This window comes from Zosterops lateralis, assembly GCF_965231275.1.
Source record: "Zosterops lateralis genome assembly, chromosome: 14".
Classification (NCBI taxonomy): Eukaryota; Metazoa; Chordata; class Aves; order Passeriformes; family Zosteropidae; genus Zosterops; species Zosterops lateralis.
This window is the reverse complement of record NC_139774.1, coordinates 17,605,039-17,623,633: the sequence shown is the minus strand read 5'-3', so window position 1 is coordinate 17,623,633 and position 18,595 is coordinate 17,605,039. Positions and strand designations below refer to the sequence as shown.

The following is an 18,595-nucleotide window of genomic DNA, read 5'->3' as shown; positions in this document are numbered from 1 at the left end:
TTATTTATAATATTATTTTATAATATTCTTATAATTATTTTTATAGAATTATTTCATATAAATATATTTTAATATAAGTATTTTATTTAAATATATAGACATGTTATATAATTTTATATACTATATATATTATATATATTATATATAATATATATATATTATAATTTTATATTATTATTTTATAAATATATATTTATATATTTATATATTTATATATAATATAATATAATATAATATAATATAATATAATATAATATTATATTATATTATATTATATTATATATATTATTGTATATTATATATATTATATATATTATATAATATATATTTTATATATTATATATTATATATTTATATTATATATTTATATAAAATATAAAAATATATTTATTATATTTAAAAATTTATATATTATTTTATATAATTATTTTAGTAATATCTTATAAAAATATTATTTATTATGAATAATAATTTTATCCCTGCATAAATACTGCAGGGAGCGATGAGCAGGCCCTGGGTTTGTACTGCACAGATATTAAAACACACCATTAAGGGATATTTTATCCTGCATTTTTCAGGAAATCTGGCAGAAAAGGACACCCAGAGCTCCTGCAGGGTTGTCAGGAGAGGGAGAACAGCAGAGCTTTGCTGAGCAAAGCCCAGCCCAGGAATTGCCTGGGAGCTTCCCCAGGGCGCCCAAAGAGCTGAATGGAGGAAAAGCATCAATGGGTTCAGGTCCAGGGAATGGGAAACCTGGGCAGCTCCATCCCCTCCTCTCCTCCCCGGGAGAACAAACCCGCGGGTGGCACACACGGCACTCAGGGTGGGCTTTGAGCTCGGTGTTTTCACCCAAATATCGCCCCAAGTCCCGGGCACAGGGGAGGACACGGTGCTGCGGGGAAAGGAAACCAAACCGAGCGTTAAAGGAGAAACATTCCCACCGTTTCATTCATGAAAATAATCGGGGACGGGCAGAACCTCCAGCCCAATGTGCGCCTGTTTCCCCACCCCAAACCCGGAGGGATGTGACAGCCCGGGGGGAGGCTGGGGATGCCCGGGGGGTGGTCGGGGATACCCAGGGGGCGGCTGGGGATGCCCAGGGGGTGGCTGGGGATGCCCAGGGGGTGGCTGGGGATGCCCAGGGGGCTGGGGATGCCCAGGGGGCTGGGGATGCCCGGGGGGTGGTCGGGGATACCCAGGGGGCGGCTGGGGATGCCCAGGGGGTGGCTGGGGATGCCCAGGGGGTGGCTGGGGATGCCCAGGGGGTGGCTGGGGATGCCCAGGGAGAGGCTGGGGATGCCCAGGGGGCTGGGGATGCCCAGGGGGCTGGGGATGCCCAGGGGGCGGCTGGGGATGCCCAGGGGGCTGGGGATGCCCAGGGGGCGGCTGGGGATGCCCAGGGGGCTGGGGATGCCCAGGGGGCGGCTGGGGATGCCCAGGGGGCTGGGGATCCCCTCCCGGCCGCTCCCCAGGCTCTCTCCGCAAGGCGGGGTGCTCTCTCGGGAGCTCAGTGCCCCCCCACCCCCGCCGTTACCTCCAGCCCCAGGCGGGGGGCGCGGTGCATGCGCAGCTGCCGCTGCCCTTCATTCATAAAAAAAAAAAAAAAAAAAAAAAAAAAAAAAAAAAAGAAAGAAAGAAAGAAAAAAAATCCAACCCCAAGAGCCGCATCCGCGCTCCCCTCCAACCCCCCATTCATAAAAAAAAGAAAAACCCAGCCGCGCATGCGCACTACCGCCGCGGTGCCCACCCCATTCATAGAATCGGGCGGCCGCGCATGCGCAGCAGCGGGCGCTGCCCTCCCATTCATAAAATAGCCATTTTTTTCCCAGGCAGGAGGCGGGCGGGCGGTGACAGCGCCGCGCTCGCAGGTCCCTTCCCGCAGCCACCGCCGCTCCCGCAGCCCGTTCCCCCAGCCCGCCGAGCCCCTGGGATTAACTCCCCCACGGAGAGATGCTCCTGGCTCAATTATTTAAAGTAAGTACGAGATCGGTGCTTTGCGAGCGGTTGTTAAAATGTTTTAAGTAAGGGGAAATAATAATAATAATAATAATTTAAAAAAAAGCCAAGCTTGCTTTCCCCTTGGGGGGAGAATGCTGAGCTCGTTCTGGATGTGTTGGGCTGCTCATTGCTGATCCTGAGTGTGTTTCTGGCTGTGACTTTTCTAACAGTGATTAGCTGTAATTATGGGCAGTGCAGAGCCTGCCTGGTGCTCCCCAGCCTGGAGCAGACTTGGCATTCTGGAGAAATATCCTGTTCCCTCGCAGGATTTCCATTCGTGTCCCTGCGCCTGATTTATCCCTCTTTTCTGCCTTCTCCCACCAACATCTGCCTTTGCTGTACATATATGGCAGGCAGGTTTCTGCACTCTGGGCTCGGGGCTGTTTGCAGGGTTTCACAGCTGAATAAATGGCTTTTTTCCCCTGCTGATGGGATGTCTTCTCCTCCATCCCTTCCTCCTTCTCTGGAAAGGAGCAGGAATACACGATCACCTGGGCTGACAGGTCAGAATTGGATCTTTCTTGGCTGGGAATGGATTTCCCGCATTTCCTCTCTTTCCCAAACCTCTGCAAACCTTGTGAGTGTCAAGTAGTTTTTATCTGTCTCCATAATAGGACACTCCAGAAATCAGCCACTCGTGTGGCAGACCTTTCCTGCACCACCTTTGCTCTTCATTTTATTTCACACCATTTTTTTTTGCTTTTTTTTTTTAATTTATTTTTTTTTTTGGCCTTGGTGCTTTATTCCACCCCTGCTCCTCCCTTAAATCTGGATGGATGCTGTATTTTAAAGGCTGGATGAGTGATAAAAAGGGTATATCTTGAATAACTTCATCTAATATATGAAATATTTTATATATGGAGGGAAAAAAAAAAAAAAAAAAAAAAAGAAAAAATAAACCTGTGCTGGCTGCTCCTTTCTAACCAACTGCGTAGCAAAGATAAGGCAGGATTTTATTTTTTTTATTTTTCTGGTCCCAGTCCTGGCGTCACAGGAGAAAGACAAGCCTGGAGACGACATGTTCTGAAAATTCATTATCAGGAGGGGAATGGAAAAAAAAAGCAGAAAGGGGCAGAGAAAAGGCACAGAGGTCTTGGGGGAAAACAGGGCTGGGGATACAAACCCTGGAAATGGCAGAGCAGAGGAATATCAGGGGGGAAAATCTTCTCTCTTTTACCTCCAGTCTCATTTCTTCATTTTAAATCCTTTATAGCCCCAAGTTTTTTAATTTAAAGGAGAGAAGGAGAGAATGAAAGAGAAAAGGAGCACCTCTGAATTATCCAGAGTGGAAAAGGCACGTTCTAGATTCTTTAAAACTTCTCCAGCTGCTGCTTTTCCTCCAGCCCATCCCAGGGGGGGACAGGATGGCCAGAAATTGCTGTTTAATTGGGTGCAGAGAAACGCAGCTTCCCCAATATTAAATCTTCCCCCCCTCTGTCTCTCTGTGCCTTTATTTTGGGTTAAAGAATAAAGCTCCAATTTGTGCACGGAATCCCAATGATCCCAATGAGTGGCTTTTCCCCCTTGTCCATGTAAAAATGAATGATAGCAGGAGGAGGGGGGGTTGTTCTCAGTTATTGGAACCCCACTGGGGGATGTCTCATTGATAAATGTGCCCTTTTTTTTTCTTTTCTTTTTTTTTTTCTTTTTTCTTTTCTTTTTTCTTTTCTTTTTTCTTTTCTTTTTTTTTCTTTTTTTTTTCCTTTTTTTTTCTTTTTTTTTCTTTTTTTTTCTTTTTTTTTCTTTTTTTTTTCTTTTTTCTTTTTTCTTTTTTTTCTTTTTTTTCTTTTTTTTCTTTTTTTTCTTTTTTTTCTTTTTTTTTCTTTTTTTTTCTTTTTTTTTTCTTTTTTTTTTCCTTTTTTTTTCCTTTTTTTTTCTTTTTTTTTTTTTCTTTTTTTTTTCCATGTGTTGCTGTGTTTTTTTCCCCCTGGCTGGAAAAGGGACTCTACATTGGGCCGATAAAATTAAAAGGATCATTTTCTGAACGTTGCAGTCCTTTTGAAATTCTCTCCATGAGGGTGTAAAGGCAGGGGGAGAAATTATTTCTTCTCCTCCTGAAACAGGGAAAAACAAAAGCTGTTTCCTGGAATCGTGACTAATTCCCAGATTGTACTGGGAAATGCAACATCTCAAAGAGCAATTCCTGCCCCCTCCCCCAAAAAAAAAAAAAAAAAAAAATTCTGTTCTCAGACTTTGGGTGAAATAAAATCCACATCCCTTACAACACTCCAGCAATAAATTAATAACCAATTCTGACAGTTTTCAAAAAATTAAATGTGAAAGAAAAAAAAATTCATTCATCATATTTCAATACAACTTTCCAGCTTCAGCCCAGCAGTTAAATCTGTATTTTTATAGGCAAACAGTGGCACGAGGGTTGGGTTTTTTTATCCTTTTTCATTGAAATTTAATGTATTTCCTCAAGAAATCCTTCTCATAAGGTTATCATTTAGTACCATTGGCTTAAGAGATCATGTATGAGCTTAGTTTTCTGTCCTTAAAATAAATATTTTTGTCCAGCAAAATGCTCTGACTGAGAAATACGAGTTCCCCAGAGATGTGAATGTCAGTGGGCCAAAATGTGCTTTATTCACTCGCACCACAGGGACAGACCTCAGCTGGACAGAGACAGCTTCTTGGAAGTCTCCAGGTCTCATTTCCCAGCTCCTGAATTTCCATGCTCTGGCAGGAATTTCGTGTCTCCTTTTAAAAATGGCAGGTTTTCCTAATAAGCTTTCTCTTTTTTTATTTTTTTTTCCTGTCTTATTACTTGTAGAGAAGATTCTAGCTGGCCTCAGCCAGATAAAGCTGCTAAGGAGGGGAACAAAAAGAAAAAATGTCAATATTTTCTTAATATTAATATACACTTGAGGAGGGAAAAAGCTTTTTTTTTCCCTTTTTTTTTTTGCAGCATTTACAGCTCGACTCAAAATCCAGACAGCTGAACTCAGTCTTAATGAACTCCAACCTTATGAATTATTCTTAATTCCATATTAAAACCATGTGCTTGCTGCAAGGTCTCCTTTAACTACCCCTGAGTGTTGTCTTCCTCATTAAAAGATTTAATTGAACCCTGTCACTGCTGGCAGGGCTGGGCAGGAGGATGTCCCTAATCCCAAACAAGGGCAGGGGCAGGATTTGTGTCCTTGTCTCCAGCTCCTCCTCTGCTGGGCCTTGGGGAGAAAATCCTTTATTGAGAACTTGGGTGGGAGTGAGCCCTGTCCTGTCCCTGAGCATCCTCTCCTCTCCTCTCCTCTCCTCTCCTCTCCTCTCCTCTCCTCTCCTCTCCTCTCCTCTCCTCTCCTCTCCTCTCCTCTCCTCTCCTCTCCTCTCCTCTCCTCTCCTCTCCTCTCCTCTCCTCTCCTCTCCTCTCCTCTCCTCTCCTCTCCTCTCCTCTCCTCTCCTCTCCTCTCCTCTCCTCTCCTCTCCTCTCCTCTCCTCTCCTCTCCTCTCCCCAGCACTTTTAGAGGATTTTTCTGACCCAGCCAGGCTGCTGGTGACCCCCCAGGTCTGGTCCCCATCAATCCTGAGCTGTGCTGCCTTGCCCAGGCCTTGAGATGGATCTTCCCACCCCTGGCCTGATGCTGCTCCCAAGGGTGTTGCTTTCAATTATGGTCATTTCCTGTATTAATGCTGAATATTCTGTGCTTTTCTTGTTTTCCTCCTCTTGCAGTGTATTTTCAGAAATCCTTGAGTCCCACACAGCAAATAAACAGATTTCTGCAGTGCATTTATTGCTGTCCCTGTGTCAGTGTTAATGGGTGACTGTCACAGCCCTTCCAGAGACTAATTCAACTTGGTATTGATAATGGAGTCATGGAATGGTTTGGGTTGGAAAGGACCTTAAAACTCATCCCATCCCACCCCAGCCATGGCAGGGACACCTTCCCCTGTCCCAGGGACACCTCCCACTGTCCCAGGCTGCTCCAAACCTCATCCAGCCTGGCCTTGAACATTTCCAGGGATCCAGGGGCTGCTCTGGGCACCTGTGCCAGCCCTGCCCACCCTCCCAGGAAACAATTCAGTCCTAAAATTTACTCTAATCTTAGTACCAGTCACCAAGAGAAGGTGTGATCCCTCTGGAGGTGCCAGGATTCAGATTTGTCTGCTCTGACCCAAAGCAATCCCCAGATGAGCAGCTCAGCTCTCACCCCATCCCAGGGCAGGCTCAGCCTTTCGTCAATCCATGGCAATTTCTCCATCCCTTCTTCACCAAACCTTGTGGTGCTTCAAGAGCTGGAAAATTCTTGGAAATCTCTGATTGCAAATTCATGTTGGAGCATCAAATTTGCTTTTTTTCTGTTCCCAGTTGGACTTGACAACCCAAAAGGTCTTTTCCAGCCTCAACAATTCTATCATGAGAAGGCGGCTCTTTGTGCCCCAGTGCTCTCCATGCCCCCAGCACCATTATAAAAATTTTAATTCATAAGATAAATAATATATATTACATATAATGGTCCTGGAGGTGGCCACCATCCTGGCAAAGGGCAGCACAGCACCAGTGGCAGGTTCAGGAATTCCCTGATGTCCCAGGGCACAGCCCAGGCTGCAGAAAGGAGCCACCAGTGCTGTCACAGCACAGGGAGGGGACAATGCAGTGCCAGCAACCCCAGGAGAAACCCTGCTTTGCTGAGGCAAACAGCTCCTCCTGCCACTGCTGCTGCTGTCAGACACAACAGAAGGGACAGGCTGCTCATCAGGTGTAATTAAGGTGTAATTAATTAATTACAGAGAGAGATAAGTGGCCCCTGATCTGGTGCAGACAAAGGACAGAAGGGGTTTGGTGCCTCATCTCTTCCCTGCCCACCCTGGGGGTTTCTCTCAGCAAACACACCCCAAACAGCACATTTGGGGCTTTTTGATTTTCTGTGACATTTGAGATTTATTTTAGACATTTCCATGGCAGCATCTCATGTCCAGAAAGGGTTGGGACCTTGTACCTGGTCCTGGAAGCTTTTCCCATTTTCCTGCTGGCTGCACTGGGGATGTGGCAGCCCCAGGTTGTCCAGGTTTGTTTCCACATGGGACCCTCTTCTAGATTTAAGTGTCTTATTCTCATTATTCTTTTATTACCACAAAGATCTAGAATGTTGTTAAACACGAGAGAAAGAGCTCATTAAGATTATTAACCAATAAGTGACTCAGTTATGGACATTGTATATTTCTGTGCTCACTGGATTTTTAAGTCAAGATCCGTTTTGGTTTTTTACTGGAAGATTTGTTGTCCAACTCCACCACTCTGAAAATGAAGATATCAGAATCTTATTATTTCAAAACTTGTTCTGAAGACATTCATGAGAATGAGTTTTCCTGAGGGTTTATGTGACTTTCCCATGGAATTACCAACAAGGATGTTGCTTTCCCTAAAATGATATAGGCAAATCCAAAATCCTATTAAAACACAAAGTGCCTTTTGTTTTAATTCCATCTGATTTCAAAAATCCTACAAAACTTTTCGAGTCTGAAATTTTGCCAGAAACACTTTACAATAACAGTTGGTTTCCTACAACTTTAGGACTTGCAATTACCCAGCACAACAATAATTTTAAATTGGCCGTATCTTGATGGAGAGATGGAACAAACACTGCAACACGTGTAGGGACTTGACTTCTGAGTCCAATTTTACTCCCTTGGAAGGAAGTATATTTTGACTTGAAAATTGTATGTGGTGAGTGACTCCACAGTCGTGGGGGAAGAGAAATCTTTTTTCTCTACATGGGAGTTTGCTGCCTTGAAAAGAACTTCATTGTTTGCCTCTGAAGAATGAAAAACTCCCTATGTAAAAACATAGCCATGAGTTTTTCTTCCTGTTGTCTGCTTTAAGAAAATTATCTGTGCAGTTGCAGCCAGCTGAAATTGCTGTGTTAATGCTGTGATACATCTGTAATTACCTGTGATCAAAAATGAATTAATTTTGGGTGCTCTATGGGTTTTTGGTTTTTTTTTCCCTCAATTGAAATAGAATTGGCAGTCAGGATTAGTGCAGTGGACAACAAAGAGCCCTAAGGTCACACCCCTCAGCTCTTTTCTTTTTTCAAGGTCTAAAGTTCTGCCAGGTTACCCCAAACATTAATTTGGATTTGGGATCTGGCTGGGATAAGCTTTATAAATTCAGTTTATAAGATGCTGAAGGCAAAGTTATCCTTGTGAGCAAACACCCCACGTGTGTGGTGGGGTTTGGAGGGGAGGGGAAGGAAATGCTGCCCTGCCCCTGGGTCCACATCAGCCAGAAAAAACCAAGTTGTGATGTCCTGGAGGATCAGTCAGAGGAGCCACAAGGCTCCATCAGGTATCCTGTGACACTCCACTTTGATTTCCTTCTGCCCCAGCACAAACCCTTCACCTGAGGGCTGGAGTGGATCCCTCTTTGCCAGGACAGGAGGAGCACTGTGTGAGCCCTGACACCTCCCCTGCCCTGGGGCACTGAGGGAAAGGTGCTCACAGCACCCAGACAGACACCTGAGCACCAGGAGATCCTGCCAGGGCTGTCACCTGGGCACATCCCAGGGGAGAGGAGAGGAGCCTCCTGCAGGGTGAGCAGCCCCCAGCCCTCCCTGAGCTCAGCACTGGAGGTGTCTGACCTGGATCTGTCACCAGAGATCTCTCTGCACTGCTGGAACTGCTGGTGACAAGGCCAGCAGCAGCAACGTGGTCACGGTCCTTGGAAAATTCCATAAATATCAGAAACATTTGTCTGTTCAGTGTGGCATGAAAGGGGAGAGGAGTTAACGCTGGAAACCCTCTGCTCAGGAGAGGGAGGGCAGGGCAGGAAGGGAAAAACCAGGTGTCCAAGCATCAAAACCTGTCAAGGTGCACATCTGGGGTGGTTTAAAGGTGATCTTGAGCCAGAGAGACAAAGCAGAGCTCTGAGAATTGGGACTGCTGGGTCTTATTTGGCTGTTTTCCCTCCACAGGTTTTGTCCAAGTAGATCCTGTGCCCAGATATCTGCAGGGTCTTTGAGTTCACCATGTCAGGCTTCCCTTCCCCTTGTCCTGCAGAAACAGTTTTTCTGTTAAAAAGATAATTTGAAGCTGTATTACAGAGGAAAAAAAAAGGATGAAAAACCTTCTATCATTAACTGTCCTGACGTGCTGTGTTTAGTCCAGGGTCCCTCTCCTTTCTGTGGTAATTAACTGAAATCTTGATTAGCTTTATCTCAGATAAGCCATCTTTAACATCTGCCTGCACCAGGCCCTGTCTGAGCGTGGGGCTGTGTGAGGAGCTCTAATCCTCCCCTAAATTAACCTGGTGGCACCATTTCTGTGTGATGGCATCACTGGCCCTGGATCACGGCAGACTGAGCCACTGAAGAGTCAATGTAAACCCTGAGTGCCATTTCCAGGGGTTCCAGGGGTGCAGAACACCCTCCTTGTGCCACCCTGGGGCAGAGGGGCCGTGCTGGGCACAGAGCTGCTCATTTCCTGGCCTGAGCAGCTCTGCTCCACAGGGCACCTTTAAATAGATGGTTCTCCATGGATAGAGTGGATATTTGGTGAATGGAGCAGTTGGGAGTGAGCAGAGAGCCCTGGAGAGGCCACAGAGGCAGCGCTGGCAGGGCTGGGGAGGAGCAGACAGCTCCTGCAGCACTGCCTGCCACCATTTCCTCCAGCTACCTTCCATCTAAGATCAGCTCTGCTGCACTTACTCTTGGCAACCAAAAAACAGCTGCATCTCTCTCCTTTAAAAAAAGAAATAAAATAAAAAAACAAACCCAAAAAAGCCCTGTGGAATCAAAGTCTCCCTGCAAATGTAACACGCAGCCGATACAGAACTGATGATTTTGCTAAACTCTGACTCGCAGTAAAATACTTTTTATATCATGACACTCTGGATTCTGATGCACAAAAGAAAATCAAGTTCTTTTCCCTCTGCACGCCCCGTAGTTGTCAGAATCATTGCTTCTCTTTGTTTTTTTTTTTTTACATACAGTAACTGGGAAGAGATGCTTTATAAACTCTCTTGTTCCTCCAGTCAGGATGTCAATGAGCTATGAATAATGAAATAAAAAGGAAAAAAAAAAAAAAATTCCAAATGAATGGCTATGACCCAGCAGAGAATTTTAACTGGGGAAGAGCAGCAGCATAAGGGCTGCATGACAATAATCATCATCACTGCTAAAAGAGCATTTATTTCTTCCTGCTGGTGTGGGGCAGGGGACAAAGGGGGATGTGCTGTCCTGCCCAGGCTCTGCCTCAGCCCAACCTCCCACTGATCCTGGCAGAACTGGAACCTTTCCAACCCCCCAGGGCCAAGTGATCCAGCAAAGCAACGAGTCACCAATATTAGAGTGGACTCTGGTGCCATTTTTCAAGGGGGTAAAAATGGGCTTCCATTTCTTCTCCCAGGAATTAGTTCTTGCTCTGATTTTTGAGGTGTTGTGTTCATTTTAGGGGAGATGGGCTCTTGCAGAATTGCACCCACATTTATACACTTCTCATGCATTCTTTGGATGTATTTTTTCCCTTTTCCCCACTGCTGTGATATTAAAGTCACAGAATCACAGAGTCATTTAGGTTGGAAAAGACCTTTAGGATCATCGAGCCCAGCTGTTAAACCAGCTCTGCCAAGTCCAAATCTTTCAGGCTGTTGGAGAAGGTTAATTTGTTTGTTGAACATAAACAACTGGCAATGCCTTAAGCCGTTCACTACTTCCTTTTTTTCTGATACCAGCAGCTTTTCCCCTCCTGCCACCGAAGCTTTACTCACCCCTTCTTTTCATCTGATCTCCAGCATTATATTATTTATGAATAAAGGTCACCCCGTGAGGAAATGGCACATCCACTAGAAAACAATGTGCACTTTCTAAATTTGAACCGAGCCGTTTCCGTTCTTTGATTTAAGTTTAGTTACTTCCTGTGGTTTCTTGTCCTACGCCACTGCTGAATCTTTGGATCGACTCCAGGATAAATTGCACTCTTCCAATGAAATTAGAAACTGCGGCGCTGACGGCTCAGCCAGAGCGGCTGGTAAACAGCACTTCAGCTAAATATTAGTGCACTTAGTGGGCTGCACGAGTGTCTCATTACCTGGGTGAGGTGATGGATGCAGCCTGAGCCCTGTGGGTGCTCTGCTGGGAGCTGCACCCTTGGCTCCCACCCTGCTTGGCCGCCAGGCAAAGTGCTGAGCAAGCACTTCCACCTCTCATAAAGGGAGGGATAAAGGAGCCTTTGGAGCCTTCCTCACCAAAATCAAGCCACCCTCCCTTGGTTAGCAAGGACAGGTGCTCAGCCCCATGTTCAGAAGCACCTTTGTACCAGGCCAAGGCTTTCACAAGCCACAGTCCTGCATCAGGTTTTTTTAGGGGTCAGAGTCAGAGGGGGAAAAAACCTCCAAAGTTTAGAGAAGTCATCCCAGGAAGTTTGCTGACAAAACCACATGTGAATATACAGCAGGAGCCCCAAGATGTGCTTTTTCCCTCAGTGAAAACATGAGTGGGCTCTTCAGGAGGCTGCAGTGACCACAGCCCTCCCGGGGCTGGGAGAGTTATAGATGGCCAAGGTCAGGGAGAGGGACACGGCAGCAAAGGAGGAGTGAGGCACTTTGTACCTTGGACACAATTTTACCTTACAACACCTTCAGCACAACAAGCTGCCTCAGTAAGGAGCCCTTTTGGGCTGGGATTGCAGACACTGCAATAACAACACTCTCTCTCTCTCCCCATCCTTTTTCTTTCTCCTCCCCTTCCCCCAGGACACCTAAGCACAGATTTCCCCCCCAGCAACCAGCCTGATTTCCCAATGGAGCCCCGGATCCCCCACAACATCACCGTGGTCCCCAACCCCGCCATGGTGCAGCCCTTGCTGGACAGCCGCATCCCCTACGGGCGCCTGCAGCACCCTCTGACCATCCTGCCCATCGACCAGATGAAAACCACCCACGTGGAGAACGACTACACCGACAACCCCGGCGCCTCCCAGCCCGCCCAGAAACGCCCCCGAGCCCCCCATGAAGTGGGCCTGGGCAGCCAGCACCCACAACGCTGCGAGCAGGACGTCACCCACCCCTGGATCTCCTTCAGCGGGCGCCCCAGCTCCATCAGCAGCAGCAGCAGCACCTCCTCAGACCAAAGGCTGCTGGACCACATGGCCCCGGTGCCCGTGGCCGAGCAGTCGTCGCCCCGCGCCGTCCGCATCCAGCCCAAGGCCATCAACTGCAAACCCCTGGACCTGAAGGGCCCCGTGTCCCAGGAGCTGGACAAACACTTCCTGCTGTGCGAGGCCTGCGGGAAATGCAAGTGCAAGGAGTGTGCCCTGCCCAGGACTCTGCCGTCGTGCTGGGTGTGCAACCAGGAGTGTCTCTGCTCGGCGCAGAACTTGGTCAACTACTCCACCTGCATGTGCCTGGTCAAGGGCGTCTTCTACCACTGCACCAACGAGGATGATGAGGGCACCTGTGCCGACCACCCCTGTTCCTGCTCCCAGTCCAACTGCTGCGCCCGCTGGTCCTTCATGAGCGCCCTGTCCCTGGTGCTGCCCTGCCTGCTCTGCTACCTGCCGGCCACCGGCTGCGTCAAGCTGTCCCAGAGATGCTACGACCAAGTCAGCCGGCCCGGCTGCAGGTGTAAAAACACAAACAGTGTCATCTGCAAGGCGTTGCCCGAGAGCAAAGGGGCAGAAAAGCCCTTTTAATGGCTCGGGAGGAATGGATGGATGGAGCTGGGGGTGGTGTTGGGTCTGTTTTGATAACCTGTGTTCTTCTGAGGAGAGCGTTCTTGCCTTCGGAGAGAAAGCAGAAGCAACTGTTTCCACAAAACTGAAGCACTTTGGGTTATTCAGGGTTTTTGGAACTGGTCGCAGTTTGAATAGATGGGGCCAAAGGAGGAATGTTAATAATGCAGAGTGAAGGCTGCAAACCCGTGTACATCATGAAGTTCAGCTGCTGAAAAACCCCCGGCTTGGAGGGACGGCTGCTCCCCAGGCCTGCACACCACAGGAACCATTAACTGCTCGCTTGGCAGGCGCCGCCTCACAACCAGTCCCCGTTCCCAGCTGCAAAAAGCTGCTTTGAATTCGGATTCAGGGCGGGCTACTTGTTTCCTGTCTCCTTCCAAACCCCAGCTCGCTCCCAGCAGCCTGTTGAAGGTGATGGGGGAACTCCCCCCACCCTCCTTCCCTCCTGGACACCACTCCAAGGGCTGGTTGCACACAAAGTACGCGTTTTTCAAAAGCTTTCTGAGTCCCTCAAAGATTTTTGGACCAGAAGTGAAGCTACATTTCATTTGTTGAAGGGTCTTTTTGCCCTTTTGGGCCTATCCCAGCTGGCCTCAGTGGTTTGGACCCTCTTTCTAAAAAGCAAGATGGTAGCAGGGCTGCTCAGGCAGTTGTATCAACACCGGGTCTTCCTGCCTCTAAGTTGATTTGTAGCATCAGGTTTCACTCAATGGAATATGAATTTTTCCACCAACAGAACAGGAGGATGGTGGCCTGTTCCCCCCGGAGCCAAGGGGATGCAGCTCAAGCCACGAAGCCAAGACGGGCAGGGTTTGTTTCTCTAAAAAGCTCTTTAGGCTCTGGTAAGAAGTCACACAAACCTAAGTGTACGATGCACATAGAAGTATTTTTCTAGGGGGTCTCAATCCAGTACCTCCCCTCCTGGAACAAGCTCTTCTTTGCTCATTAAATATTAAGATTTGTTTTTTGTCTTGGGGGGTGGATGGGGGGGGGTGAATGGCATTTGCTTGAAGTACAGCACATTCCCCCCACCCCTATTGCTGCTGTTTGACTTTTTCGCCTCTTCTGTACAAAAGTGTCTTTTTAAATGTAAAAAGAATGCTTTTAGTGTTTATTTTAGTGTTAACACACACTAGGGAAAGCCAGGGGAAGGAGGAGAGAGTATTTAACTCATTTAACTCATGGGCCCCATGGTTTTCAGCTCTCAAATATTGGCTCTGTCCCTGCACTCATCCTGGGGCTGGCTCTGCCTTCCCCAAGGATGCTGCAACCCCTTTCTCTCAACAACCACAAGGTGCTAAACGAGAATCTTGGTCCAAACATGCAACGCTCTAATGAGTAGGCAGGTACTTGTTGCATGCAGAAAACTAGACCTAGTCTCTTCTTGGTGTTTTTAATTAGAGGAGATTTCCTCAGTAAATGCACAGCAGTGACAGTGAAATGTCATCTCTAATTAGAAAAGCAATAGGCAGAGCTCATGTAGCATTTCCAGGAATCCCTTTTGGCCTGGCTGCAGCAGGGCTGGGGGGTGGCAGGGGTGTCCTGATGGGACTCTGGTGTCTTTGGGTTTCAGAATTCAGAATTCAGCTCAGCTGGATGACCTGGGCTTTAGCCCAGTTGAATTGTAGATATTTATTGAAATGGGGGGAGTTGGAAAAAAATAAACAAAACCAACGAACTTTTCTATTTATAACATTTGCTAGCTTGTAAATGCTGAATCACAGAAAAATGGATTTAATGTCTGTGACCAGATACCAGTTCCTATGGGGTGGCCTCGTGTTAACTCTGTGTGGGCACCAGAAAGCAGGTGGGGATCCAGAGCTGTATTTATTCTCTTGCACAAATTGGAGGGGAAAAGATAAGAGGAAAACCAACCCTGAAGTAGCTGAACTGTTGGCTGAATGTATAAGATATTGTATTTAATAAGAGAAATCATTTTCCTAAGATCTAGAAAAGGCAGTAGGAGAGGTATTGACCTGCTGCCCTTCTCTGTTGGGACCACACATGTCCAAATGGCCTCCACCCACAGCTGCTTTGCCGTTTTTGACCCTCTGTCCCTGGGGAACCTGTGCTGAAAATCCACCCTGGCAGAGCCCACGGCTTTGGCTGCATGGTCCTGTGAGCAAAGGCACTGCTGGAGTGGAGGCCACTGTGCCAATCTACACTCATGTACATACCCCAGCAAGCCCAGGCCGATTTCCTCTCATTGTACATAGCTGTAAACTATTTCTCTGTTGGTTTGTTTGGATCTCTAAGCCCTGTAAAGGTGGTGGTGCCGTGCTGGAGCCGTTGTGGACGTGTTAGAGCAGTGGTCAGTGTAGCAGAGTGACCCTCCCTCCCTCCTCCCCTGGGCTCCCAGAGCTCTGCCCCAGCAGCTCCCAGCCCGAGGCAGGGCAGGAAGGTGCTGAGCCCTGTCTGGAGCTGGGAAAGGGCTGGGCTTGGCTTGGCCTGTCAGTAACATCAGTGTTCCCTCTCCTCCCCATCCCAACAATCCCATTCCTCATTCCCTTTGAAGGTACTTGGCTCTCCTGCCACCCCAGGGCTGTGCCACCCCAGAGTTGTGCCACCCCAGGGCTGTGCCACCCCAGGGCTGTGTCACCCCAAGGCTGTGTCACCCCAGGGCTGTGTCACCCCAAGGCTGTGTCACCCCAAGGCTGTGCCACCCCAGGGCTGTGTCACCCCAGGGCTGTGCCACCCCAGAGTTGTGCCACCCCAGGGCTGTGCCACCCCAGGGCTGTGTCACCCCAGAGATGTGCCACCCCAGGGCTGTGTCACCCCAGGGCTGTGCCACCCCAGAGTTGTGCCACCCCAGGGCTGTGCCACCCCAGGGCTGTGTCACCCCAGGGCTGTGTCACCCCAGAGATGTGCCACCCCAGAGATGTGCCACCCCAGGGCTGTGTCACCCCAGGGATGTGCCACCCCAGGGCTGTGTCACCGTGTCACAGCTCTGCCATCCTGCCACACTCAGATCCCACTGTCCCTTCGTTAGCTGCTAATGAGCACCAACCCTGGGGATGCTCATGGAGGCAGGAGGGCAGGGGAGCTGCCCCTGGGGCAGGAGACAGCTCTGGAGGTGGAGGAGGAGGAGGATGGCAGGGCACCTGCACTGCTGATTTCTGCAGCAGCTTCACGCCAGGGTTTGCCCCTGATGGCCCAGACAGCAAACAGGGGGGGCCTGAAGGTGCTGGCAATGCCTCACCACATTCCCAGCAGGAGCAGAGCAGCCCCAGCACACAAACACACCATCCCCACAGCCTTGTGCTCGTTCCCAGGAGCAAATCCCAAATTTTAGTTCTCCCTGGGCACCAGTTTTGCCCCCCTCACCTTTCCCAGCACTGGGTATTCCCTTCCCCACGCTCAGAAATATTTCCCCCATCTCCTCTTTCCACCCCCTCACATGTACACTCTGAAAAGTTACCACAGAAGGTTTTGTTTTTGTTTTTGTTTTTGTTTTTCTTTGTATAGAATATTTATTTTGAAGCTCTATTTTAATAGTATTTATTTTAGAAAGTCTACTATTGTAAGAGTTCTTCTGTTTGTGAAGAAAAACAAGTACTGATGAATGTACTGATCTAGAAATTATATATATATATATATAAATATATATTGTTAAATATATAAATGGCTGTTGTGGTTCTTTCACCAAAAAAAAAAAAAATCCCAAGAATGTTTATAGCAATTATTCTAAAAATACAAGAGAGAGGAGCCCAGAATTGGTTATTTGATGCTGTCCAGCCCTGTAAAGGAACTCAGGGTGAGGCTGGGGTTGCTCTGGACCAGAGATTGACACATCAGGGGCTCAAAAATTAATTCTCCCTCAATGGGAAGAGCCAGCAGCTCAGTGAGGATGAGCACCCCTGCTTTGTGAACTCATAGGAGCAATTCTCTCCTTCCCTGCCCCTCTAAAACATTCCAGCCTGGAAATCAGGCTGCTCCTTCCATGGGGCTCAACCCCCAGTGTGACAAGGGGCTGGACAACCACAAATTCAGCAGCCCCAGCAAAATGAGGGGTTGTGCTGAGCCCCCTCCTCAGCATTTCAGCCCCACTTCCAGCTCTGCTGCTTCTCCTTTCCTGCTGCCCACACCAGAACAGGGAGGGGGCAGAGCATCCTCCAAACCCACCCCAAGGTCCCCCCAGACATGGGGACAACCAGAATTCCCCCACCACCAACTCCCTGAGTCCCTGCACAACCCCTGAGCCACATCCTGGGGCTCCCACCACCCTTCCTGCCCCCAGCTCCTGCTGTGTCACCAGCAGCATCACCCTGGCCTGCTAAAAATACAAGATCCGGGTTATTTTTTTCACCGCTCCCGTTATTTATTTGCACACACTCTGGAGCTGTGACTCACTGGAAGCTGTGCCACGTTTTTTGTGTCATCACAGAGGTAACTCCAGTGTGTTACCTGGCCTGGAATAATATTATTGAAACAATAATGTTGAATTAGTCAATGGGTCAGATAAAGAGACAATCACTGCACTGTGAAGATCACGACATCCAATGCCAAAAAGATTTTGCAATAAGGAAAAGATACTGAATTTGTTATGCTGGGGGTGGTTTTTCCTTTTTTTTCCTTTTTTTTTCTTTTAAACAAACAAGGTGAGCCAGGATGTATAAATTTAAATCAAAGTTTGGCAACACCAACTGATGTCTTGCACATAAAGCTTTAAAAATACCAACACGACGCTCGTGTCTCTCTGCTGGAAGCAAACCAGAGCACTCTGCTTGATTTGAGCAGTGGATGTTAAAGCAATATTTTTTAAAATCTATCAGAATTATTAGGAGGGGGTTTTTGGGTGTTTGTTTCTTTGGGTGTTTGTTTGTTTGTTTGTTTGTTTGTTTGTTTGTTTTGGGGGTTTTTTGGTTGGTTGGTTGGTTGGTTGGTTGGTTGGTTTTTTTGGGGGTTTTTTGGGGGTTTTTTTGTTTGGTTTTTTTTTGTTTGGTTTGGTTTTTTGTTTGTTTTTTTTTGTTTGTTTGGTTTGGTTTTTTTGGTTTTTGGGGGGGTTTTTTGTTTTGGTTTTTTTGGGGTTTTTTTTTATCCTTTTTTACATAATTTTCAGTTGTTGACTCTCAAAGGAAACCGACTCCAGCTCCACAAGCACAGGGTATAAAATGTGAAAATAATTTCACCCCAACACAGTTTCCCCTGGGTTCCTGACAGGGCTCCAGCAGCACCCAGGGATGAAGTTTGGCCTCTCTGAGTGGCAGACAAATGGCCAGGACAGAGATAAATTACCTTTGCGCTTTGTTTTACAATAACCTGCCCTGGGAGCCCTGAATCCCTGCTGAGCACCATAAAACCTCAGGGGTGTCCTCAGAGGGGGTTCCCACACTGGGCAAAATTCCCTTTTTGGGGCAAGGAGGAAACAGCTGCAGAGGTCAAGGCAAAGCCTCCAGCAGGTTCAGCCTCCTCTGGCCCCCAGAGCAGCTTTGGGTCAGAGCCACCCCAAACACAGCCCAGGCCCCAAGGTTTGGAGGCACAGGGGGGTGAAGAGGCTTCTCAGAATTTTCTGGCCGTGCCCAGGTCACCAAAACCCATCACAGCCTGGATGAACACCTAGGACACAACAAGGCTTCTGCTGCTGCAGAAAGGAAATTAAATGGCAGGTAAAAAACAATCAGCAAGATGAGAGACATCAGCCAAAGGTGTGGCTGGAGGAGGTATTCAAAAGACGTTTATAAAATTAAATATTTTTTTTTTTAATCACAAATCTCTGTGTCTCCCTGGTGTAAACAGCTGCATTTATTTCACCTGGGCTGGATGAGAGCTCAGGACCAGAGCTCAACACCACCGCAGCCTGTTAAACCCAGAAAAGAGCCAAGAAACAACCAGGATTTTAAGTTTCTGAGGTTTCTGGTCACTCTGCCAGGCTCTTGCCACACCAGCCTCCACCAGCAGCGAGGGCCTGGGCAGGGCGAGCAGCCCC

General features: G+C 47.6%; 1 protein-coding gene across 1 annotated transcript; it reads left to right on the top strand.

The window, feature by feature from the left end:
- Positions 1–1,309: 1,309 nt before the first annotated feature.
- SPRY4 (sprouty RTK signaling antagonist 4) lies at positions 1,310–16,471 on the top strand. The gene is made up of 2 exons (XM_083871931.1): positions 1,310–1,974; positions 11,690–16,471. Exon 2 carries the CDS (start codon positions 11,737–11,739, stop codon positions 12,625–12,627), a length of 891 nt encoding a protein of 296 aa, XP_083728057.1. The 5' UTR covers positions 1,310–1,974; positions 11,690–11,736; the 3' UTR covers positions 12,628–16,471.
- The last annotated feature ends 2,124 nt before the right edge of the window (positions 16,472–18,595 follow it).

What these genes read in the sequence shown, in the direction of transcription:
- SPRY4 (XM_083871931.1), top strand. Translation starts at nt 11,737, where the DNA reads ATGGAGCCCCGGATCCCCCACAACATCACCGTGGTCCCCAACCCCGCC.